The 27980-nt window shown below is 37.6% G+C and overlaps 1 protein-coding gene across 4 annotated transcripts in view; it reads right to left on the bottom strand.

The window, feature by feature from the left end:
- LOC126191396 (G1/S-specific cyclin-E) overlaps positions 1 to 27980 on the bottom strand; it is a 149955-nt gene that overhangs the window by 19955 nt on the left and 102020 nt on the right. For all 4 annotated transcript variants that reach the window (XM_049932258.1, XM_049932257.1, XM_049932256.1 and 1 more), the window contains exons 2-9: positions 22812 to 22883; positions 19434 to 19494; positions 19302 to 19352; positions 17355 to 17476; positions 14812 to 15013; positions 14564 to 14675; positions 3915 to 4045; positions 2531 to 2810 (exon numbers count right to left, since the gene is read on the bottom strand). In XM_049932258.1, the coding sequence (XP_049788215.1) occupies positions 2531 to 2810; positions 3915 to 4045; positions 14564 to 14675; positions 14812 to 15013; positions 17355 to 17476; positions 19302 to 19352; positions 19434 to 19494; positions 22812 to 22816 (964 nt within the window). In that variant the 5' untranslated portion in view covers positions 22817 to 22883. The remainder of the gene's footprint in view (positions 1 to 2530; positions 2811 to 3914; positions 4046 to 14563; positions 14676 to 14811; positions 15014 to 17354; positions 17477 to 19301; positions 19353 to 19433; positions 19495 to 22811; positions 22884 to 27980) is intronic.

Raw genomic sequence — 27980 nt, 5'->3', positions numbered from 1 at the left:
GAATAGTAACATATATATAGGATTTCTGATCAGTTACACAGGAAAGTGCAAAAGAAATAAAAAGAAGAAGCCTCCTTGGCAGAGCTGCAATGGTTAAATTCTGCTAGGAACTCGCAGAACCAGGGCTATCCAAAAGAATGAAGATGCTCTGTGTAATCATTGGTACTCCCTGTGTTCTTGTACAATTGTGAGGCCTGGACCAGGAAAGCTAGTAACATTAACCAAATTGATGCCTTCTAGATTTAGTGTTGGTGGATGATATTACACATACCAAAGACAGAAAGAAGAACCAATGCTTCCAATTATGAAGAACTTAGCATAACAAGTTTACCTTCCTCTGTCTGTCAACTATACTTCCCAGTCGGGCACAGTTTGAGAGGACAAGGGAATAATTTAGAAAAGTCAATTTGATAGGGCAAAATCAAACAGAGGACCACAAGGAAGAACAGTAAGTAAACGGTTGAATACAGCGAAGATTACTCGCCTGCCTCTTCGAATTTTATTAAGAAGAGCTGAAGATGGCTGTGGATGAAGACTTCTCACCAAACATACAACAACTTAAGAAATTAATGAAGAAATGAGGTCACAGCAATCAGTAATGAGTGAACTGACTAATGATATTAGAGAATGGACACATGACATGCTGTAAATATAATCTATTACGTGAACTTACAGGTACGTACGAATTATCTGGTTACAATAACATCATAATAGTATGCTATTCCGTTGTACAACTGGTTGTTACATATGAGTCAGAAATGTGGACAATGACAGATGTGAAGGACTTAATGGCATTTGAAAGAAAAATACTATGAAAAGTTTATGGGCCTCAGAGGCAGATGGTTGGAGAGTAAGGTACAACAATGAAAAACAATGGCTTATACAAGGAAAAGGTTTAATAAATCCCAAAGAATATACTGGGTAGGACATTATGGCAGATCACAGAAGCCTGAAAAGAATAATGAAAGAAGGACTGCATTCTACCAGAGGGGATAGCCAGCTAAGAGCTGGCTGGTTGAATATGTTGGCTCATCTTACCAAGATGGAGATCAGAGGATGAAAGAAGTAGACAGTAGAGATGTATGAAGGCAGATTGTTGAAGAAGCCGAGGCCTAGCGCGGGCTGTAGTGCCAAATTTATCTATTAGGAAGAACATATGCCAGAAGCAAGCAGGGAGCGACAAAAATTTGATTTTTCTATCAACACTGAGGAAAATTAAAAAACTGAAAATTTAAAAAACAGCTTACCACTTTAAGAATAATGCACATATGACTGGAAAGAATTATAAGTGTAGATGCCAATACCAGAGTAGAGGGGGAAAGATTGTTACTAATCATTCCCTCCATATCCAAAAGTAAAATTATTTCTCAAGGGCTATAACACCATACAAGTTGCCTGTATGTCTGAAAATGGGAATAATTACCTCTACAAAACCTATGCGCATGGTTTTTGTTGCATGAAACAAACACAACGGACTAGGTTTTGTAAGTGCTAATTCAACTTGCCCAGATAGCTGCACACATTAGCACGTCTCTTCTGGGATGCAAGGATGCACATCAGCCACAGACTGAATCTGCACAGCGAATTAACAAAGAGGTCCAGTGTGTTGGCCAGCCTGGATGTGGTTGTTAGCAGTTTCCCACATCCAACTACATGAACACTGAGCCAGAACTCTCCTCCCATCTCAATTACCCAAGTCACAAACATTCAGAACTGTTCTCACTTTCACGTGGTATAACACTAGTCACAGACATCTAGGATACCCAAATTCCAGGCAGGACAGGAGGTGGTGGGGTTAAGGGGTGATGACACTAAAGGCACCTGGCCACCCTCCACCACTAACATGGTCAAATCTAGATTAACATGCCACCCTGTAACATTACCTCAGAATGCCAGAAAAAATAAGACATATGAGATTAAATTATACAATACTTGTATAGCCCGTGAATGTTCCAATTCAGATTCTGGGTCAGTACTGCAGTGTAACTGAGGTACTTTATTCATTAACTAAGAAACTAAAATTTAATAAAAATATCTGGGTCCCAAAAATTTGTTAAAAATGAATTTCATTGTTATTTGACCAAACAAACTATACAGTGACAGGCTTTGCACATGTATTCTTCAAGCTCCCTATTTTTCTAGCCAGTGTCAATGTTCAACACTTAACTGCAACGTATTTCTGACTTCACATGCAGAATAGATAGAACATGATTAAAAGTATAAGCTGTAGATACTGCACATTTTCTATGCAAATCTTATTGACAGATCAAATGGCTGTGTTCACATATAACAAGGAGGAGGGGGAGGACACCTACATTAGAAGAGGAGAGGGTATGTAATTTCAAGTTTTTCTTATTATAAATTTGTGTTTCATGATAATTAGAAACTAGGAAGATACAAATCCAAAGACAGTTTTGAGAAAAACCAAACAGCACAATTTGTCCCCCCAACATACCATTCTTTCTACTCATTCTAGCTTTTTATTAAAAATCTAGAAAGTCTTCACAAGGTAATATTTAAAGCAACTTACCAGAAACACGAAGTGCTACTTCCTTGCTTCCTAAATGATACAGGGCAGATGCAGCTATTACACTATATGGAAACCTCAGAGACCCTTCATCCAGCATACAGAAATCTACCAATTTTGCAATTTGCACGAAGGACAGTCCGGAATATCGAGGAAACAAAAATCCATAACATGAATTGTCTGCTTTGTCTATTATACTCTTCTTCATTAGATCACTACATAACTGCAGGTACATATTCAGCCAGTTGTTGGCAGTCACCGGATTAAGGTTCCAATTTAATGTCTGAAAAACAAATGAGAGAAATGTGAGGAAAAAATATGGACAAACAACATCTGAAAATTGTTTTTTCTTTTGAGTTATTTACAAAAGCATGCAAAGGAAACAGCTAGATCCAAACAATTCCATACAGCATTCAGGTGAAATATTTTAAAAGAATAATGCGCATCAGAAGTAAAAAAAAATTAACATATGGGTCCCACAACAAATTACAAGAAACAATCACTAAGTCACAGAAGGGACTCCACATGTGCTAATTATTTTCATTCATCCAGTGTGTGAGAGCCACTGAACAAGAGTATGTATTATCAGTGCTCAAGCCATGCACAAATAAAGGTGCCCATTTTCACACAGAAACCTAGGACAGTGGTGGTGTGACAGACACTGCCTTCACTTAGGTTTTATCTGCCGATTTTTGAGAAAAACATTTCTGAAGCACTGAATAATTTTTTTACCAATGTATTCCTTTTTCAGTTTTACCATTAGCAACACTGTAGGTCTATATGAAAATACCTTTCTTATCTACTAAGATGTTGAAGCAAGTACTAACCACCATGCTGTAATTTCTTGGAAACAGTGTACTCATACAAGAAAGCAACAAGTTTTACTTACTGATACTGGATATCAGCTCTGATCCCAGTGATTTAATGACTATCGCACAAACATACATAGAACGAACGCTGACAATATATATTTTGTTCCTATATTTTTTACTTACATTAGAATGACCTTTGGCATAACCCGAGGTCAATGTTAGCTTGGAAAAAGAAATAAGTTGCATTTGTGAAGTTAAGTAATGTGGTATCAAGACAGTACCCAGAGTTCTTATTGTGGTAAACATTTTACACATATTTAATTCAGTGATTAATATATGTCCACCATTTTGATGACAATTAAGCAGCACACTGGTTATATCAGCATGTTCAATATTTCCCCTTAAAGAATTTATGAAATATCAAAAGTCCACATTACCCTGGGAAAGAGTCTGTAAACATTATTTAACAGTACTTAATGCTCTACTTCTACATCACAAGTACTTCCCCAATATCTTAGCAGGATTTAACACAGCAAACACAAGAAGAAACCTGAACTATGTTTTACAGAACATACCTTCAAAATAGCCAGTTCTTTTTCCAGAATCTCTGATTCTGTACAGGCCCCATCAGTGACATATGCGAATTCTGTAAGTTTTGGAGGATATATTTCCTCTACTTTTGCAGCAATAAATAAGCAGGTGATACCTGTAAGAGTACAAAAAGGTGCCAATTCCTTTTTTGCATGACAAATAATTAAACTACAGAAAGGTGAAATTTAACCTGGGAATGCATAGGACTGTTTGTCTAATTTGAGATGTTGAGAGCACTGTACATTTTAAAGCCAGATATCAAGAAATGATAATTCCCTAAGATAGTGGGGATAATATTGGAAAACAGACTCAAACAAGCCAGATTCAAATTCAGTATAAGTAAACAAACATGCTATACTAAGACTGCACTACCCTTGTCTCAGAATTTCCATAGCAAAAGCTCAAGTTTATTATATGAAAAATGCGTTGTTTCGTCCACACACAGACCTTGTCCACACATCCAAGAAGTTGGAGTTATAGTTTGGGGTCCTTTAAAATCTATGTTTTCACACCTTCAAGTTCATCTTGTTCTGATCCCAGAAATGGGGAATCCTGTGGATAAATATTCTCTTTATATGACCATATCCATAACAATTTTACTTGAAGGATCTGCAGCAGGCTTCTCACAGACACTAGCATCACCTGTTTCTCTGCTCCTCATTTTATCCCTTTGTGTGTTTCCTAGGAAACACTGGAGAAAAAGTACAGTGACATATGGAGTAGAAATGGGCACAACCAAGAACTTCAAGGAATCTAACACAAGAAATGAGAAGTCTACCCCTCTCCAACTGTTTTAGTAATCCACTCACTTTCATCCCTACATGCACATAAAGTTACAATGATGTATAACTTATTGGCAGTGTATATTTAATGATCAAAAATTGTGTATTTGTACTGCAAATACTGCAGCTTCATCATCAAAATTATGAGCTGCGCCAGAACATAAGGGGATAAAAAATCTTGCATTTTAGTTCCTTATAGAAGATTGTAAATAATGCTGTTGTTTTCTAAATATTTCTACTAAACTCTGGCATTTTATCAGACTAGAGACCATGAAAATTATGGAGGTGACATTAATATGTTTTCAATACCTATCAGCCTTTTCCCAAAGCCATCCTCACACTGTTTGAGGGCAATCTTTTAGCACTTCTGTTCTCATGGTATGAAGGTTGGTTATAACTACTGCAAGCCCACCAGAGATACACAGAAATGTACTTCCAAATATTCATTTGAATTTGCCCATTATTGAAATGTTACACAATACATGTCTGAAATGGTTCTCATTTGCAAAAACACATATCCAGAAATCTGACAGCTGACACTATCATCTGATCCAAGCAGAGAATATGCTCAGCAATGTTACATATTAAAATATAAACCCAAGCTGTACTCTAACCACGGCTTCCACTACACAAGTTGCTGACACTATCCAGAAACTACACAGTTCGACAAAGCTGACTATTTTGGCACCTGGACAGACAGCGACCCAACCATCGTGACATTTCCCAGTAGTTTCATGTGTATTTTCAGGGCACCCACAGATATTGTTGCCAATTCCTATATAATTAGTCCTTAAACAACTTTATAGTATTACATTCCATCCTGGATTTTCCATTGGTTTAAACAACTTTATTATTTTCATCACAACTTGCCTGCAAAATTTTTACCCTAATTCCATTTTCACAACCATTGTCGAAAGTTAACGGGAGCACTTCATTCTATAATTCTATGACTGATTCGGCAAATATATGTTATGTTTTATTACATATTTCAATTCAACAATCAAATTTGTTTAACAAATGAAGAAACTTAACAATTGAGAACTTCTGGATGGTGGTAGTCAAACATTTAACAAATTCTTGTTGCACTAAGGACAAAGTAATGCAGATGAAGACTTACCAAAATAAGCAAAATCAGGTTTCCCAAGTGAAATTCCCCGATTTCCAGACAAATTTTACCAATTTTCCCTGACAAATTGAGATCTCAAAGGTTAGTTAAGATGTAAATTGACAATCTGTCTTTTTAGCTATGGTACAAGAAACAATAGTGCAAACAAGGAAATATCTAAAAAAGGCTTACAAGCACATAGCATTTCCTGATGTGAGCAAAAATCTCAAGAACTAACATCAACATATTTTGTAATGAACGGTTTTTAGATGCAGAAAGCAAGCCAAATGATATACGCGTTTCGTTAAGACCACTGATGTTATTTTATTTCAATAAAATGAAACATTTGGTGACAAAAATACGCATTTCCTTGGAGTCGCAAGACAGTTTTAAAATACCTTCACAAATTTCAGAAATAACCTCAGTTAAAAGTAGGCCTCTTGAAAGAAGTGTACTAGGCGAGGAAGAATTGTGTAAACCTACACTGTAGGTGACCACCAATAAAATGTTGGTTTTACTATGTTTGTTATTGCTGATTATCCACTGTGTTACATTTATTATTTTACAGGTTTTGTGTGATTTTTCTTTCAAGAAATATATGAGTATGTAGCGTACAACTGCCAGCAACTGACAATTTCCTTCTTATTATCCCTACTTTCTAACATATAAACTACTTTTGAAGTGCCAAAAAGTACTAGAACAAAGAGAACGTCTATAAAAAGCCAAACTGTACAATGTACTTGTGGTGTGACAGTCACAATTCGTGAAATCCATCGCCCATTTACGCCACACACAAGCACACCTGGCCTGCGTGCAGATCAGTGAGACTAGATCTGATGGACAGGGCCTGGATATTAGTGGGAACTGAATGGCTTCAGATCACCAGGCCCGATCCATTACAGATAGCCTCAGAAACAGCCTCCGGTTTTAGCCCGTCACAGAAATCCACTCGTGTGGCCAGCTACTCTCAAGCCACAGGACAGCATGTTGATGAAATGAGACCACAGTGATCAATCCATGCAACAGATAATTTGTTCAAATACTCTGAGAATCAATAATAATGAAGATAGGTGAACTGCATGGACAGGCACATACTAAAGACGATCAAATTCTCTCGACTGACTTTTCAGCCGTAGCTTTTGTCAGAAAACGACAGAGCTCACACGCATACACACGCGCATTCACATGGTACTCAGAAACAACTTCTGCACACATGACCACCATCTCCAGCCACTGTGTCTACAGTCTGAGAAATCGGATCCAAATAAAAAATTCCTCACACCTCCCTGCCTCTGGTCTGCAGCTGCTAGGCTAGCGGCAAGAAGTGGTGACAGCACTGACTACAAGTTGAGGGTAGTAGTAGGAAGGGAAGCAGCAGTAGGAATGAGGGAGTAGGGAAACAGTGCACACACTCAGCTGCACCTAGCTAGTGTTTATGCACAACACCTCAGTACACAAACCATTTCATCTACTGAAAGAAAAACTGGAAAAATATAGTTTTTTTCAAATTTCCCTGATATTTCCCTAAAATGTTTGAAATTCCCCGATATTCCCCTATTTCCAGATCCTGTGGCAACCCTGAAAATGAGCAACCAAAATAAAGAATGCTATAAAATGGATGAAAATACAGAAGAAACTGAAACTAAGTTAATATATAAAAATACTTATCACTTGCACAGAAATTCCAAATGAAAAAAGAATGAGAAGAAACAAAAAAAGTTAAATTGGGGATTAAAATGAGACAGTAAAATACTCAGAATTTAAAAAACATACATTTAGGCCAGGTAACTGAATAAAAATAATGATCGAAGTCACTTCAATGAAGAGAGAATAAACCAATTTTTAAGTACTTGACAGAATTTTAACCCTCAGATTTCAGCATGCCACAAATATGCTTTAATACTCTATATTATGCAGCCACTCTGGATACAAATATCAGCTTCACTATATGGATCAAAATGTAGCTAATGTCACTTTACTAGTGATTGTGCCAGCAGTAGGAGTATAAACGTACGTGTCAACAATTTTCTAGTAAAGCAAGAACTAAAAACAGAACCGACATCAGTTCCTAATATCGAGAACTCTTTAAGCAACTATATACTTTTTAAAGAAATGTTTACTATCTGACAAGGCATGTCAGGCCTGCAACAAGAATCCGTAATCTCACAAGAATTTGGGACCACAAAGGTTAATGGTGTTGCAGTTATTTAGTCACATGCTACAAATAGATGCCCACTACAGGAGATTCTCAAGTTTTGTCCAGATGCATCTAGACACACCCGACATCTAAGGCACAGTTAACAGCATACCCTCTCAAAGAGAACTGGTGTATCTCTTAAAATATCCTGCTATCCCAACAATTTTGCCCACTAGGTCCTCTGGCAATCTAATAGCTGCTTCATACACAAGACTCTTCAGATACCCTCACAGGAAAACATATATTGGAAACAGTCAGGGTCTGCTGAAATGCACAGGGGCTCCATCTTGCTGCAATCTGATGTAGTGACAAATAAGGATGGACAACAAACCTCTTGCAGGAATACAAGATACGCATGACCAAGTGCGCCCGGGAGAATGTACAGTCCAATGAAACAGCCTCCGACATGCTAGCCCACATGCTAAGGGTATATTTGTGTTGTCTAGCATGTGGACATGTAGCTTGTAGGTTCACATCCGCCCACATATGCAGGTTGTGAATTTTCATCTCACTCTAGTGAGAATGCAGCCTCACCAATGAAGGCACTCACTGTGAAGCTTTGGTCTGCAGCAAATTTCTGGAGAAACTACCATACAAATCCCATACACTTGTTGTGATCCTCTAGTTCTGGTGCCCAGATGCAAAAGAAATGAAAGGGATGCCGCCCTTCATTGAGTGCAAAGTGCCAGGTAGAGGTTCGGGGGATACCAGTGGTGAGCGATACTACACCTGTACTCACTCACAGCGTGCACTATGTCCTTCCCAGAATGCTTTCTTCCACCACAACTGTCCATATCATTAGTTGGTGGCCAGCAACTGGTTGGTGTACACAGAACATGCCAGTTTCGTACATTTGGCGATGCAGGATGGCGAATAACAAGTGACGACACCTTTCTATCCGGATATTTCCCACAATACAATCTTACAGCTTCTCATTCACTGCAGTTAGCTGCGACATAAAGCGAATGCACCTAGTCATTTCGTGGTACGTGTAGCTTGCCATGTTATTTCCAATGCTTCCACTGCCTTAATGGCAACTGACTCCGCTTGCTCCACCCATGGTTGTATAGTGACACCCTCGTGTGACTATATGGTGTTTGCGAGCCCTGTTCCTAGGCAATTATTGTTACTTGTATGTCCGAACTGCCGTGTCAGACTGTAAACCCCTTTGGAATCATCCTATGTTGTTGCACCATCGGCATCTGGCACAATACAGCAGCCATCCGAAGGATACAAGGACCAGCCACCTGCATACTTTTTTGAAACTGGGCATTGCACTAACGATTGTTCTTCGTTCTGCAATGCGGCAGTCTACAAAAGCAGTGGGCTGGGTTTCTATATTCTGCAGCGTAAAGCAATGTTCCACAGCCATCTATGTAACAAGAACCAAAATCTGTCACAACACACCCAGCCAGGGCCAGTATATACGTTCTCAGTTGGTAGCTTCATTCTATCAGTACCACACATTTGTCCGGCACACTCTTCATACCACATGTCTGTCAGAGAGGCAGCTGAACAGCTCTGTCAAGCGGCAGCCCTTATTAGACGAATCTGCTGGCCAGAAACAGGAACTGCCAAGGTGAGCACTCCAACTGCCGCCATCTGACACTTTGGCCGGCCTTAGAAAATTGCAGGTTCAAACATTACTGTGTGCCCCTGCCGACCACCTCGGGCTAGAGGTAGAATATGCCACTCCAGCAGTCTCCTTATTGTGCTGGGGTATAGTGCAGTGCAATCACTCATGTCAAGTCAGCGAGACCACCCGAGACATAGCGTGTTGGAAACGTGCTATGTGGTAAGTCCTCTACTCCCATCAATAATCAAATATTTTTCCCATCTTTTCACTGTTTTCAATAAACTTTGGCAGGGAATATGAAACATGTACATGAACAGTACAAAATGTTGTTTATGCAATGTCCTGTTTAAATTTACAATCCAGTTGATTGCACTGAAGGAAATGATTTCAGCAATGCAATTAATTTTACTACACACTCAATTAAGTAAAGTTATGGCAGACAAAATTGTGTGCCAACAAAGTCATACTATAATACACAACAGGAAAACTCTGACCTAATTAGAATATTTCGATAACATGGCACTGTTATAAAGACTGGTACCACAACTTAACAGGAAACTTATTTTGCATGAAACTAACTAGCTCCCAAGATAATTAATATTTCAGTCCGAAAGCAGCTACACCTTCCACACCAGATTCTGCCTAGATGCTATTTAGATTTTAAACTTTAACATTACTTTTGTAGTTACTTCTCCAAATAATATGACACCCTCACTACTTAATTAGGCTACTAATTAAGATTGTGGATAATTTTTCATAATGTAAAATTATAAGCAGTGTTCAAATGAAAAGGTACAAAACATTGTAACAATCAGACTGGCTGAATTTTGCATATGCCGCTTTGGAACAACATAGTGCGACATCTAGGGGCGGAAATTTAGTGTCGTCACCTCCACATAAAAATTTCAAAGCTGTGCCTTCAGTAGGCAAGGCGACAATCGCTTTTTTCGATGCCCAAGGACTGATACGCAGTTTCTCGGGCATGAAAAAACCATTATCAGTAATGTGTACTGTGAGACAAGTCTTAGTCTATACAAGCCAATCAAGAGCAATGGTAGCCTACCTGGTCCTACCATCCACCAGTGGGCGTTCCAACTGGCATGGCGGGTGATGCGAGTTTAAAAATATTTTCGTTAGGTTCTCATAAAATTTTGACAAAGGATATAGCGAGTAATTATTTTTAAATGTTCCAACTTGCTGTTACTCTGCTGTATAAGTTTTATGAAGTTGTTTCCCTACTTTATAAATCAACATTACTGAGTAACCAGTGAGCAGATTGAAAATATTACTAACAGAAATGCAAAAGTGGGCAGTAGGTAAAAAAGGTTGACTATCCACATTAAGAGTCTGGGCTACTCGCAGAGGGAGTGATTCTGCTTTAAGATAACGTATTTACAAATCTCCAAGATCACACAAACAGTAATGACCAAGTCCAAGTAGGAGCAGTTTAAGAACCTGCCGTACAGCCGACTTATGTCATTAAAATTAAAATAAATATCTGTAGCCAGTCTTAATAGCCCACTACACCCCAAAATCATCCATCTTCTGCCAGCATTCATACAACAAAAAACCGTGTCTGTATGAGAAAAGCCTGCAGGGTCCATTCGTCATTAACACATCTGCAAAAGTCTGGGCCACGATACCTATCACTTACTTGCTAAAGTCTGCGAGCAGGAAGTAACTGTATAAACATTATGTATCTTAAAATCTTGGCCACAATAGTAAACACGCAAATCTAAGTTTGACTTTCATGAAACCTACTTATTGGATGTTTTTATTATATTGTAGACTTTCTACATGACAATAACATGTGCACTGTGTTTATGATGATATATTGCCACTGTGTCAAGTTCCCAATGTAATGTTCAACGAACACTTCTGTTGCATTATAACTGAGTTATAGTGTGGACAACATTATAGAAGGAGAGTTTAAACACTTTACCTGTAAATAGGAAATGGCCAACATTCTTCATAGTGCAAATAAAGTGGGAAAGAACCACTGCCACTTACTTTTAACTACTGTGTGGCACGTGTAATTTGGCACTATTCTTTTTAAGGTCAGTTTTCAGCACATTATTTCATAACATAAAGGTAGGCGACTCCAAGATAAGTGGAACCGAATGCATCAACACGTAAGGGGAACGTCATATTCTGTAGTAACCAGTTTGTTCTTGCAGTATCTCAGCATTCCACTGCCTCACTGAACTCAGTACCACCAACCAGTCAGCATCTGCGACACAGCCATCAACCCCCTGTATGAGAACCATTCAATAATAAAAACTTAACAAGTCAGCAGATTTTGTTCCACACTCACTGCAGTACTGGATAATCACATACTCACAGCCTCCCACACATGCCGTTCTGGGGGCAAAAATGTCCACTCTTGTGTCTGCAGTGGTCAACACAAACATGGCACCACTACTATATCTCTGTGGAATATAATTCCCACTATAGTCTTCAATCCTACTTTGTTTCTTATACCAGGTGTACCGGTATGAAATGAGCTTTTTTTTTTTGAGAAAATTAAACACGAATTTTGAATTGAAAAGTAAAACATTTTATTCAAAGTACTGACCATTGCTTCCTATACATTTTGACCACCTTTCTGGCAATTTGTGGACACAACGCCAATAGAAATGTTCGTCTTTTGTAGCAAACTAATCAGACACCCAATTTTCGACTTCTTCGTATGAATCGAAGTGTTCCTCAGCCAATGTGTGTCCCATTATGAAAACAAACGGTAGTCTGAAGGGGCCAAGTCTGGTGAATACGTGGGTGGGGTAGCACCTTCCAGCTAAGTGTTTTGATTGTATCCTGAACCAGTTTTGCTTTGTGCATAGGTGCATTGTCGTATAAAAAATTACTTTGCCATGTCTTCTGGCCCATTCTGGTCTTTTTCGATCAATGCATAGTTCAAATAGACGATTTGTTGTCTGGAGCGATTAGTATTCACAGTTTCACCGGGTTTTAGAAGCTCATGATACACACCTTTCTGATCCCACCAAACAGAGCATTGTCTTCTTGCCGAATCGCTCTGGTTTTGCAGTCGATGCTGATGGTTGTCCCGGATTAACCCACGATTTTTCCCATTTAGGGTTCTTAAGATAAATCCATTTTTCATCGCCAGTAACAACTCGAGGCAAAATTAATTTTTTTTTTATGTTTTTTAGGCAAGATTTGACAAATGGTTTTTCGGTTTTCCGTCTGTCTTTCATTCAATTCATGTGGCACCCATTTTCCAAACTTTTGGATCTTTCCCATAGCTTTCAAACAGTCAGAAATTGATTGTTGTGCAACATTTAACATTGCTGCCATTTGCCTCTGACTCAAAGTATCATCTTCATCCAATATTGCTTGGAATTTGGTGTCTTCGAACTTTTTTGGTGGTCTTCCAGGTTCTTCATTTCTTACATCAAAATCATTATTTCTGAACCATTGAAACCATCTTTTGCATGTTGCTTCTGATAGAGCATGATCACCATATGCCTCGACAAGCATTCGTTGCCACTCTGCAGCACTTTTTTTCAAATGAAAACAAAAAATAAATGCTTTCCGCAAATCATCACTTTGTGGTACAAAATTTGACATTGTTAACACGATGAAAACATATGATGTTTGTTCCATGGCTTGATGTATGCTAAATATCTTTGACAGATGTCATAAAAAAAAAAGGCTCGTTCACAACAAATGTTCCCTACCGACACATTTGTATCTTAACGCTCATTTCATACCGGTACACCTGGTATTTACAGCTAAATCTGCATATACTCTTCAAGTCACTGTATGGGTGAAGGCAAAGGGTACTCCTACAAATTTTAGTGATACTGTGCTATTATATTCTTAGAAACGTGGTGGAATTACTGCCTATATCCTCTGAACACATCCTAATCCTTACCTTACTGTCATTATCTTTAAGCAATAATGTGTGATGGAAGCAGCAGTAATTTATCTCCACCTTCGATACTAATTCTCTACATCCCATCAAACAGGGTTTCACTGGAACAGTCTTTCTTCCAAAGTATCCCACATCAGCAATGATTTCTCTTACATTTTCATATGGACTGTAACAATATGTTTACAATTCTAGCAAATTGTTTTCAATTCTTTTAATATCCATTATGCCCACTTGATAACGACGGAGTAGAACTCTAGAATTGGCCAAATTAGTCTAACAGTTTCCTTTCCAGATGTACTGCTGTTTCCCGAACAATGCAGCATGTTCCAGAAATTCCACTGTTCTTACAATCTACCACTATCAGGTTCCTTCCCTCCATTATAGGCATTTGCAGACCTGAACCATCTACAGCCCAGGCTAAGATTAATTTTCCTAGTTTTCTTTCACTTTGTTTCACATAATGTCAATGTCAAACTTTCTTAATTGATAAGATCAACCTATCTTCAAAATAATAATAATATTATTAACAACTCGTCGACAGCTAAAACTAATGCCTCTTTTCCAAAGTCCCATTATCTGTCACTTTTCAAGCAATTCTTAAGTCTGACATTGTTTCTTCTCTCTCAGTCAACAAGTTACATTCTTTTAGATAAATATTTCTTACATTAGTGAAAGCTTTTTCAATAACCACACCAACAACACTGCAAAGGGGAAAAAACTAGAGAAGTGAGGGAAGATAAAGTCTTGGAATAATAAACCATCCATCAGACCTTACACAAAATGCAAGCAGACTTAAATGGGTTGAAGTTAATGCATTAAATATAAATATTTGAGGCAACAAGTCCAGTAGAAATATAATTTCTTTGAAATGATAAAACAGTTTTCTGGGGATGAAGTACAACATTTATGGGGAAATAGAAGGGAGAAAAACTGAAAACAAGATATAACAAAGCAACCACTTTTCAACAAACTCTTGACAATTCCCAAACAAACTGTCATATTTGCAATGCAGAAGTAATAAAATGCATTAAAAACTTCAACGCATTTTAATAATATTACCTCAAGATTCTCAACTCACCTATTAACTGTAACTGTTGTTTGGGGATATTGCTCTGGATCGACAAGTATCGGTCAATGAAATCCATTGTCAGATGGTATGTTTCTCTGTGCAAATTATAGACTTCACAGACCTGAAAAATATGGACAAACCACAATAAAATTTAACATTGTTAAATCATTTTGTAACCTGCATAATTAACATATATGTATTTATTATTTATATCTGTTACATGTAACACCTGAAACATGAAACTATCAAATACCAACCTCTATTAACCAATCCAGAAGAATTGATCTCATTCTTGACTGGAGACATGGGTGCCTCGAAAACATTTCCGCATCCCGATCACTTTTGGAAGCCACATCTTTGTGGCAGAGGAGGTCCCAAACTACTTTATGGTCAGCCCAACTTAACATTGGCAAAGGTGTGAGTCTTTCTGATATTGGTGACAGGAAAGATGCTTCATAACTGAAAAGCAGTATATAATGTTTAAATACAAGTAAACTAGGCGCACATTAGCAGCACACTAAAAATGTAGCTTTGTATCTTAACTTGTAACATTTATCTCAGATGTAGATAACTCCTAACATCCCTTCCTCCATGCAACTCACATCCATTTCAATCCGTGTTCCTCTTACCACGCATCCCCCAACACCTCACCTACTTTCCAAACTATTTCTTTTACTGACAACCTGGAAACAAGCTATAGATTCAGAAATTTAAGGCAGTTTTCCATCTGCCTCGGCGAATGCAGGCTGGTTCCCCTTATTCCAGCCTCAGTTACACTATGTCGGCAATTGCTGCGCAAAAACTGTCTCCATGTACGCGTACATTGGGGGCCAAATTGCACAATAACCCTGGGTTCGGTATGGGGTGGCAGTGGGATTGAGTGGACTGCTGTAACCTGTTGTGTGGTGGTGTATTGCTGAGGGTTACAGTGGGGACGAAGCCTCTCCGCCGTTTCTAGGTCCCCACTTCAATACATACATGGCACTGGAATGGAATGGAATTTAGTACAATCAGGCGATGGTTAAGGTATTAGATTACATAATTACAAACTGAAAGTAGTACAAGAATTGGAGGGAGGATAGTGAGAGGGGCAAAATAACTGATAACATCTGCACTTAAATGTGAACTGTAGAGTATCCATGTATATGTAGAAGTAAAGAGAGCAACCAACACCCATTTGAAACAGTGAGGAAAACTTTCTTGGAGGAAAAAAGTTAACATCTGATTCAAATTTAAGTCTTCTAAACTCTTTTCTGAAAGACTTGTCTGAAGTGCATACTCAGTGCAGAACTAACACATGGACAACAAGCATTTCAGATAAGATGAGAATAGAAGCTTTGGGAATGTGGTAGTATAGAAGGATGCAAAAGACTGGTTGGGACTTACTGAGTCATACTGGACAAAAAGAAATTTTTCCCAACTTTACCAGAAGAGATCACATCCTGAGCCATCAACAGAGAATAGTCAACTTGGTAATAAAGTGGGGAGGGAGGAGAATATTTTAGAGGGAGACCATGGCTTGCCAGTACGGAAGCTCATTCTTAATGGATGTAATTAGTATTAAATGTGTACAGTTCAGCCATTTGCATCATATTGCTGTAATAAATGTTCTGGATATTACCTCAATAAAACTTTTTGTTCACCACAGTCCAGACATTTGAGGGAGTTGTTCAAACACTTTTCCACAATCCAATAAACAAAAACAAAGTTGAAGAGAGAAAGATTCTTGAGTCAGTTAAGGACAAACATGTTCAGCTAAGACAAGCAGTGTAACATATCATCAACTATTACAACTACTAAATATTATCAAAACTCTCCAAATTCTGTTAAAGTAAAATTACATGCAAAATTCAAAACTTGATTGTTGTAGCTTATAGTTATGCTTTAAAGGGTTCAGGGCAAGAGTCCATTAACTGACCATGACAAGGATTGGTAATAGTACACAGGCAATTTAACATGCTACAGTTAATAACTAGTGAGATTCAGAGAAAATGTTGAAAACAATCAGAGTACGATCACTAAAATTTAACCAGCCTCCTCTCTATCCTGTGTTCTGTCAGTTTATAGTGAGCAGCTTTACTTTGTTAAGCAATATTCAGTTGTCCTTTCACACATTAACTGTGACACTCCCACAATATAACATATCTTTTTTTTAAAAAAAAAAAAAAATGGTTCAAATGGCTCTGAGCACTATGGGACTTAACATCTGAGGTCATCAGTCCCCTAGAATTTAGAACTACTTAAGCCTAACTAACCTAAGGACATCACACACATCCATGCCCGAGGCAGGATTCCAACATGCGACTGTAGCAGTCTCGCGGTTCCGGACTGAAGCGCCTAGAACCGCACGGCCACCGCGGCCGGCCTAACATATCTTAATTATAAGACTATTTTGTCAGTTTATTACAGATGTCTCCATGGTTTTATGATGAAGTATGTTCTATAACAGCTAGCATGACAAGAAACAGTAAAATGTAGTAAGCCGCTATACAAAAAGGTCAAGTGTTTAATGACATGTAACACACACACGCACACGCACACAGTAATACAATCTTAAACACATTTAACATGTATGCCTCCCGATACCTCAAAAGGTATCGAGCATGAATAGTGAAAAAGCAAGCACAGAATCTCTCAAAGTAATTCGAAAATATTTACAAACAAGATCGTCAAATTACACGTGAAGTTGCCAAATTTTCTTTCCTAACAACTGATCATTATCATGCACAAAATACATAAATATGATGAATTCATACATGGATAACATTTAAATTGTTTACGTAAATCCATAATTACTCACTTATGCTCTGGATCTGTTTCGTGACCACTTAATGGCGTACGCTGATTGCTCAGCACCGATCCAGGGCACGTATCAATACTCTCAGGGCTCAGTAAGTAGTTCTCTTCTGGCGTCTTACATTTCTGTGGAAAGAATGTACCTTTAATTCTATGTGTAAAAGAATGTACCTTTAATTCTATGTGTACGATTTCAATGATAAATTTTATTTATATGGGAAAGTATGAACTCCAACTAATAATTCACAAATTACATTTGGAAGCCAAAAGGTGTACAGCTATGTTTTCCACAAATTCAGAACAGTTTCCCAACATTCCCCATAAAATCTAACACCACTTCATTACTAACTATAGCACAATCATGGATTACAGGAAGCAATATGAAGAGGAATTGTAATAAAGTGCACAGAAAATGTACACTAGGACTACACAACACCCAAAACTGTATAAATCACTGTGATATCCAGCTTTTATCAAATCTTAGGCTAACTCAAAACCTAGTCGACATTCACACACTTGACAAGAATGAATTCTTATTTGTTAAGGTAACAAGAGAATTTAAAAATGTTTAAAATTTCTTACTCTTGACAATAAACTTTATCAAACTATTCGAATCAATGGTTCAGGCCTTGCTCAAAATCCAACAGGTTGTTTATTCCAGTCTCTCAAGTGAAATATGAATGGACTATTATGCTTGTAAAACTTACATAAAATGTGGTGTCACCGCCAGACACCACACTTGCTAGGTGGTAGCTTAAATCGGCCGCGGTCCATTAGTACATGTTGGACCCGCGTGTCGCCACTGTCAGTACTTGCAAACCTAGCGCCACCACATGGCAGGTCTAGAGAGGCGGACTAGCACTCGCCCAGTTGTACGGACGACATTGCTAGCGACTAGACGTACGAGGCCTTCCTCTCATTTGCCGAGAGACAGTTAGAATAGCCTTCAGCTAAGCACATGACTACGACCTAGCAAGGCGCCATTAGCCTTACCTACTTTGAGAGTTATAGTATAAATGTCTCAAGAAGAACGCTGTATTCATCAGAGAATAAAAGTTAAGTAAACCGACATTACGTTATTTTCTTTATAGCATTTATGAAGTATCCTGTTCCAGACTTAACGCAGGACGGCGTGAGTTGACGCGTGCCCTATTCGGCCCGTCTAAATAACACTGTGTCGGCACTTCTGTCGACACATAACATAAAATTCACAAAATAGGATCTGCATAAATCACAACAAATTAAAAAGTTATAAATACAGTAAAGGATAAAATTCTGCCTCAACTGGCAATATTTTCTGTTAATGACAACATTCCATTTTCATTAGCTCATTTCAACCAGCATCTTACTTTTTTTCTTAATACTTGTGTTTCGGTTCTTAGATGTATAAATTCACATGCACTATTTCGCAACATATATCTTTGAGGTCATTAATAATTGTTACTGGCACAATGTTAATGCAGTTGCACACATTTGAGTATAGTGCCTTCAAACAGCGAAGCACTTCACTAAATTGAGTTGTTACTTTTGTGATAAAGGTAATCACCACACAACTTTTTCAGGGAAGCACTGAAGTTATTGTGTCTCGTACTTAAACATAGTATTATAACCATTTATTGGATCTGAGATCATGTAACCTTGTTATGGTAAAGGATAACCTATAGTTTAAATGAATGCAATTTTGGTTGGTATGTATCATGAAAATGTTTTGACTGACAATACTTTCACCACAGGGGGAAAAAAATATCACTAAGAATAAAGAATAACACCCTTATCAGTTTTCAGACTCTTCCCTTCACACTCCTCTGCCTTCAAAATAAGAACCTTTTAACTTTCAAAAAATTTATTTTAAAGAACTTTGCTTATTTTGTACTCTACTTACTATAAAGAGCATGCTACATTCTTTGTTAACTTAATACGTATTATGCCTGAACAGACATTATGTATTTACCTCTTCCACCAAACTAGTTCTTGATGAAAGTGGTTTTGCATTATCCACATCCTGGGAAAAGAAGAGAAATACAATGTTCATAAGAAGTCAATTCGCTTTGTTACTGACAGGAAAGATATACCAGAAATTTACCTCATCTTCTGAACGAGTCCTCTTCCGTTTCAGCAAAGATGGGCGACGTGTGGAGTGGCAGCTGCAAAATAATTTGACATTTCTACAGTTGCTTAACTACATTAATGTATTACAAAACCTAATATTTCGACTTCTCTGCAATTTCAGTCACCTCCTAAATATAGTATACCCCAGCCTATTACCCAAAATTAGTTAACTTACCTCCACATGCACATCCACTTTCACAATTTCATTAGTGAGTGGAATGGCAAAACCAAGAAGATGTCAAATATACAATGTAATACAATCTTACTAAATAGGAAAAGCATGTATCTTCTAATTGTAAACAGAGCATCAATTAAGAATTGTGTCAATAATTAGGACCTCTGTTTTAATAAGCTCTTATCAGCCATGAAACAAAAAGTACAAAAACTGATTATGTGTAATCACACAGAATCCCATTAAGAAAGAAGACAGTCAAACAAGCACTTTTGTTTCTTTCATCAAGCTCTGATACCTTTCTCAGCTTTGAGATATGATCAGTAAACATAAAGAAGTGAGACTCATTATCTATAATAATATTCTTTTATCAAGTGTAAGAATACCTGATTCCAAAAGCTGACTTTTTATCATCTTTCATTTACAGTGGTTGCTGTGCTTTTTAAAAGCAACATATCACTATATTAAAGAGTATAAACAAATAAGCATTGCCTTTTATAATAAACTGGCCCAGGAAACATTTTGCAGCTTGCCCTATCACACTAGGACACATCTAGAGCTTAATTGCCAGTGGGAAATGTTTTCAAGGGAGTCACTCATTTACAGACATGCTATTCCATTAAGTATGGTGCACACACACACACACACACACACACACACACACACACACACACACACACTATATTCACAGTTTTATCAACTCCCACAATCTCAACATCTGCAAATTAAAAATCATCATCACAAGAAGTAGGAAACAATGTAACAATGCCTTAGTACTTCCTCAAATACAGAATAACACTGTTATTGATGAATTCTTCTCAGGATATAAGCTAAGTAAACAAATTTACTCCAATGATATCCTGAACAATACATTAGAACCTCTTTCCTGTGCATAATAACCACAAGCCTGCACTGAACATTAAGATTTGTTTCCACTGCACAAGACCAGCTCAAAATCCAATAAAGTAACCAGTAATTTACAGTTAACTCTGGAATGATCAATAATTTAGAGTTCAAAATATTTGGTATTTGTCGTTAACAGATTAACAACTATCTAGATTCTCAAAAATGAATATCCCAGAGAGCATCAGGTAATCTGTCCTCTGTACATGCACACACTTAAGCAGAATCACTTCAAATTGCTTCTGACCATTATATTCACTGTCTCTTATCAAAGTTCAAGTTGGCATACTGCCACCAGATTTTCAACACTGTACCCGATTCAGAATAAAGTGAATGACAGTCCAGCATGGAAGGAAGCAACAGTGTTGCATCATTACCTTGCACGCAGCACAGTCGTCGCAGCAACAGCTGTACAATAGCGACAAAGCTTTGCTTTCCACACACACACACACACACACACACACACACACACACACACACACACACACCAGTGTAGTAGAAAGACTATATGAGTCAACTTGTATGCTACTTGAGGATACAAAAGATATTGTTGTGGTTGACAACTGGTGGCATGTCCCTTTCTCGGCAACCTACGAGCGGGTGTTTTCAATTGGTGAGAAACAGATACTTGCTGGCCACACCTACACTAACACTATCTGTATTAAGGTAGGGCAACATCCAATCTTTTAGACACATTATGTCACAGAGAATTCTAAGATCCTTTACACATGAGAATTTTAACATTTGTTGGTCAAATTACAGGTTACGTTAGAGGTGGTTTTAGTTTACACCCAGTGGCACCCCACAGCATTGTGCTCAGTGCAGAGCTCCTACAACTAACAAAATCTGGAAACTTTCGGTCTGTCAGTCCCCACACGAGGATAGAGCCATGGTGACTGGAGAGCTGAAACTGTGCGAAAAGACATCATGATGCCACAATAATGGTTGCAGTGCACAGTGCTGCACATATCACCACACTGTTCATGCAGATACTTATCTTGCTACAGACAATCCCATTTCCTGACTCAAAGTATTTGAAATGGCTGTACAATACTGTTCAGCTGAGTGTACAACAGCTGTTGTTTTGGGCACTGGTCACACACGCCCTCCTGGACACTTCGACAACATATTCACAAACATGATCTTCTCACAGACAACAAACATGCAAATGTAATGTCTGAATAAGGAACCCGCTATACAATATTTCTTCTTACACAGAATTCAGATGGAGCTAATCCTACCTGCTTTGCCTGGCTGCACTAAAATGTCAATCATTTGTATATCCAAACATGTAGTGCACATTATACTAATCTGACTTTTTTGCACGACACCTTCATGGTGTTTCAGTTTCAATGGTGAGCATCGAATGTTCATACTCTTTCAGTGACACATGGTATTGAGTACAATTTGCAATATCACACAGTCTCAATCACTTTTCTGCGAAGTTTCATTGCCGACTTTGTAAAACAAATGTGCTCAACAGACAAAAATAAATCACATCAATTGTGTTGGACAGAAACATAATCTGGACTGATTTTAACAACACACCCTAGAGGTAGGAGGAAAGTATGACAACAGAACAGAAGGCTCCAATAAACTACATCAGAAAAATTTATAATACAAGTCAAGAATTAAATATAACACATTGGTCAAGTTATAACCAATATTTTACTTATACTTCTTTCCTTGTCGTATTAAAGATTATACCACAGTAAACAGAATGCTAGTTCTGTTTTGACAAACATACCTATAATGCTTCACAGGAACTACGTTAGAGGAACTAACATTACACTTTTTTTGCATATTGTTTGGACAGTTCTGGTTTGCGAATTTGAATTCCTGGTTATTATACTAATGTTTCACCTTTTATTTTAAATATGCAGTGGGTAAATAACTGAGGCATTATTTATGACTTACATAAAAAGGCGTGTTAAATTTTGATCTAATGGTACACATCTTAGGGCATCTGAAGCCTGTACAGGTTAACTGCAAAAGCAAAATTTATGATTTGGTAACTGAGAAAGCATCAAGTTATCAACTGGATGAACTGTGGCAAGTAGGAGAGGAGTTTGCTTGAGACTATCTAAGGAATATACATGTAACTGTCACTGCATTGGGTTTCTGTCCCATTTCAACTACACTTAAATACAAATTAGCAACTTTTTTTGTACTTCCACATGTAAAACGGGTGATTATCATTGTCCCCTTCATTATCAATTTCCATCAAAGTAGTTCTGTCAATTGTAGCATGTTTCACAGAATGTAGTTATCACATACCTCATTCTGGATTAGTTTGTTGCTAATTTTTATGGTCCTAGGAAAGGAACTATCATGGACAGTCGAGCATTCCTGCAATAAAAAATTCAAAATCATAAATTAGAAATTTATGTGCTACGTAACACCACAATGACATTTAAAACTCTAATATAAGCAGCCTCTAACTTTTTCCAGCAGTTAAAATGATTATTAGACACAAACTAAACTGCAAGAGCATGCCGATACTTTGTGAAATCAAAAACCAACATTTCAAATCTCTATTTGAAAACAGATCAAAGGGCACGATGGAGTATGTGCTCTTATAATTGCACTGCACAAGACAGCATATTTATTACGAGGCCAAAAATATAAAAACACGTACAGGCATAACGGAACATGTGAATGCATACAATAAAGCTTATGAATTCAATATACAACTTCATACTTTGTTAGTATTCTATTTTTGGTCTGAAGAAAAAAAACAGAGGGAAACCTCTGTTATTGCAAGGACCACTACTAAGTGTTAAATGCCTCAGCTAAACTAAGTAATGAAATCATACAGAATAAACTCTAAAACGCGAAATTAAACTTCTCTATCATTGGCACAGAAAGCTAACTATAATAATTTCAAATACCAGAGATAATTTTACTTATGAATTACGAATTCATAGTCTAGTTCTGTTTTGTATTAATAAGGTATTAAGCACAATACAACACAAAAAAATTTTAAGATTAGCCTTATGAAGAAAATACAGACATATTTCTGAAGACATCAGCATTAGCGATATTCACTGACTATTGATGCACTGCAGGAGAGTGAAGAACCTGCAAGTGACACCACATAGACAGTTTGGTCTAGGATCTCATGCTGTGCTGTATTCTGCTCTGTCGTATTAAAGTGTTATTACTCAATATTGTCTCGTCTGCATTCTTGGTACTTCTCCCTGTACCTATTACGGATTATCATCAAAAACATTTTAGAAGAAAGCATCTCCACTAAAGCTAAGAATACTGAAATTTACACGATCACACTTAAACAGATCGAAAAAAGTGAGGAAACTGTCATTCCCACCATATTTCAATTCCATGTTAATTTTAAGTGAAATAACCGTGAGCCTTATGACAGCAGTATGGCTTGCACAACATTATAGAAAATCACACCATAGGTGCAATCACACTGGAATTCACAAGGTGTCACTGTTCAGCCCAACACAGAACTCTGTGTACATTACAGATCAATCTGTCATCAGAACCTACATTCAAATAAATAATTACACAACAGGTCGAAACTGATGCCTGGTATCTGAAAGTTCCATTGACCCCACTGCATCCGAGGGGTACCTGTGAGGCCAGATTAACATATTATGGTACAAAAAAAAAAAAAAAAAAAAAAAAAAAAAAAAACCAGCAGCATCTTTTGGTGAAACTTTATAGAGTGTCAAGTCTGGACAACTTATCTGGTCTTGCAACATCAGTCAACAGGGCCTTACAGTATGGGTACTACCGCACTGTCTGAAGTGAGCTTATACGCAGCTCTTATATTTTGCAAGGACATACAGTTCTACAGTATGGCTTAATGACAGCATCCTTGCTGGAGAAACATTCCAGAGGTAAAATAGTCCCTTCTTTGGATCTCCACGCAGAGACTACTCGGTGGAGGGGGTACTATCTTGAAACCATGAGACATCAAAGAATAGATATTTGTTATGGAGAGAAGTGTGGGGAAGGGAGGGGGGGGTGGAAGGCAGAAACTATAGAGGAATACCAATTTTTCACTACGGCAAGCAGGTTCAAGTGGTCTTAAGTTTGGTAGTTATGCGAAGATTAAGAGACTTGCATAGGATGAGTAATGCGGTGAGCTCCATCAAAGCAGACTGAAGACGGCAACAAGAAAAAAGTTGTTTTCATTATTCCAGAAAAAAAATAGATAAAATTAAGTGAATGACAGTGCATCATAGGCTTGATCCTGTTGATATTTTTGAAACAAGGGGTAAACAAACCAAGAAATAAATCAGATAGTGAAGAGGCAAGTACCCTCCACGCAAACAAGAATAACAAATAATAAATTCATGTGATATTCATAAAAAGGCTTATATGGATTTCCACAATTTTGGCTTAAGATGACATTTGCAATACCCAGATACTGCTTTGTTTGTGGAAGAAGGGCACCTGTCCCATGGTTGATGTAGGTATTTCTAGTTAAAAAAAACTGAAAAGCTGTAGTTCACTCTTCTGTGTATGTTTGTATCTGTCTATATGCCATCTACTATTATAAATTGTGCCATGTTAATTATGTGTGTTCCACCAAGTGTGGAAGAACAGACTAACAGTTTGTACAACAATGACTAACAATCTGTAAAAAATTCTCTCAACATTCTTGTAAAACTGTTCTTCAGAGGCCAACAATGGATCAATGTATCACAAATTTCTCCTGCACCTGGAGTGTCCAATTCACAATATTGATGTAATTGCAAAGTGTGCAGCACTACAAAGATATCTTCATGCCCATCTATATGTTTAGTTCCCATCATTCTGCGGAAGGTGCAGAGAACTGGCATCAATTCCCAGACAGACCAGAGATTTTCTTCACTCAGGGACTGGGTCTGTGTTGCCCTAATCATTTCATCCCACCTTCACAAATGCAAGTTGCCACAGTAGTGTCAAATAGACTTTCATCAGGTGGCCAAACAACCCCAGACATGCTCTCCCAACCAATGTCCTATAATCATTCCATTTTTCATGGTCCAAAGAAATGCATCAGCAAGTGAAATAAGGAAACTGGCAATGAAAGAAGAGAACTAAGAAGATGTACAAAATTTCTGGTGCTTATATGGTGGTTGCTTTTGTCAGCAATGTAGCCAAAATGTTTGACGATTCACAAGGAACTGTGTCAAAGACTTCTACCACACACAGGGAAAGCAGAAAACAATCTGCTAAGTTGCTCCACAGATGGAAGCGTGTGTTGAGTGGCCACGAAAGACAGTCATTGAAGAGGATTGTGATGATAAATAAGAAGTCAGCTGCAAAAGTCACTGCAAAACTGAATGGCTCACTTGCACACCCTGTCAGCACCAAGGTAATAAAAAGGAAGCCCCCTAAGCAGGAAGTTGCAGGACACATTGGAATTCCAAAACCACTAATCAGTGATGCAAATGCTCAAAAACATTGATCTGAAGCCATAAAACCTGAACTAGGGAGCAAGGGAAGACTATCATTTGGTTGGATGAATCTTGTTTCATACTGTTTTCAACTTCTGGCCAAGTTTATGCCCCATGAGTGAAACATAGTGCGGGTTCAGTGATGATTTAGGCAGCCAGATCACGGTATTCCAGGGGCAACATTGGTTAGTCTGCAAGATGGCATCACTGCCAAGGATCACGTTGCCACTCTGGCTGATCAGGCCCATCCCATGGTATAATGTTTGTTGTAAAAATGCCCCTTGTTCACACAGCTTGCATCCTCCAGGACTGACTTCATGATCACAAGGATGAATTTTTGCATCTTCCCTTATCACCACTCATCAGATCTCAATATTACTGAGCCTTTGTGGTCTATGCAGAGAAGGGTGTGTGACAGCTGTCTACTTCTATTATTGTTACTTAAAATTGCAACTATTTTGCAGGAAGAATGGTATAAGATACATTTGAAAGCCATAGAGAGCATGTATTTATGGGGAAACTAACGGCAATGCTTTTCCTCCATCATATTAAGCATGATAATGTGTTGTCTTTTGTGTTTCCAAATTTTTGCCCACACCCTATATATGAAGACAAAGTCCTAACCCACAACAGCAGTTTGAGTTACTGCACACTGTATTTGCTTAATTTTAAAGACGAGAACATAGCTGCAATAAGATAAATTTGTACTGTTGGTAGTTTTCATTGGTGGCACAAATCTAACGGATTGTTACAAACTAGCATGTGATGCTCTCAACAACAGACTGTGAAATCAAACAACCTCACAAAACTGAGGGTTACCACGTACTTTTGCCAATTCCTTCATATGTTACTGATGTAAAGTCCTGGTCTGTCTTCATCACAAGGTTTTTAGGTGTGGTTCTCTATTAATAAAAAGACACTGTACTGGTTTGCATAACAATATTAGTCTAAAACTGATTTCATATTTCTAAATCATATAACCATAAAAAAGAATAAGTTTCTTCTTATTACAAGAGTTCTGTATTTCACTGAAAATTTTGCAGTAACTGCAGTAGGCTTCATGGTTCTCTGGCATCCTATACAGCCCTGATTTGATTGGTTAACAGCCTCTTAATCATATTAAGACCCTTGAAGAAAATTTATTTTTTTTATTTTTTTTTTTTTTTACAGATTCAGAGTTTCCAGCAGTGAAGGGAAATGAATGAGACAACTATAAAAAAACTAAAAATATTTTAAGAGTCGATTCATAGACAGAATGCACAATTTGCTACTGACAAGCAATTTATTGATGGTAAACTTCATTACACACTGAAGAATCTTAATAAAGTTAATTAGTCTTGTAGATAGTGGCAATTTACTATTTCCTCTCATACTTACAAAATTTTGTCATTAAGACTAGTGTCATTTACAAACTGTAAAATCTTTCAGGAATATGTAGTGGATTACTACTTAAAAACACCCACAACATACTGAACTTTATTACTATTATAGAACAAAAGCATTACTTTCCCTGTCTTTCTTGAACCATTAAGTTTGTGAATCATCCTACATACAAACTACATCACAAGCTACACTTTCACAATCATATGGGATAGAGCCACCAGTAAGTTGGGCAACAGAACATACCATCTAATCTTATAACAAGCACAATTTCATTGATGCAGCTGGACAGATTGGCTTCCACTATCTGCAATTCAGCCCATAAAATATGAAGAAGTGAGTTTTCCTATTCTAAGTGCTGGGCATAGGCATCATACAAACCAGTTTACACAACTGTCTTTAACAAACAAGTAGTGTAAATCAATTTTTGAGAAAAATTCTGCTTTAAGATTTGTCAGTACAGAATTCATACAAGTCTGTCTTCAACAATTTATACACCACCACCACATATTGTAACAATAACACATCCTCATACGTTGTTTCTCAAAACTTGAAAGAATAAGAAAAAGTGCCTCTAAGGATTTTGGGTGAGAACTGGTGTTATGTTCCTTCTGAATGGAATGAACCAGAACAAATATCACTATCATAAACA

The sequence above is a fragment of the Schistocerca cancellata genome, chromosome 6 (assembly GCF_023864275.1).
Source record: "Schistocerca cancellata isolate TAMUIC-IGC-003103 chromosome 6, iqSchCanc2.1, whole genome shotgun sequence".
In the NCBI taxonomy this organism is placed as follows: Eukaryota; Metazoa; Arthropoda; class Insecta; order Orthoptera; family Acrididae; genus Schistocerca; species Schistocerca cancellata.
Note: the sequence above shows the minus strand (reverse complement) of the source record. Positions and strands in the feature narration are given on the sequence as shown.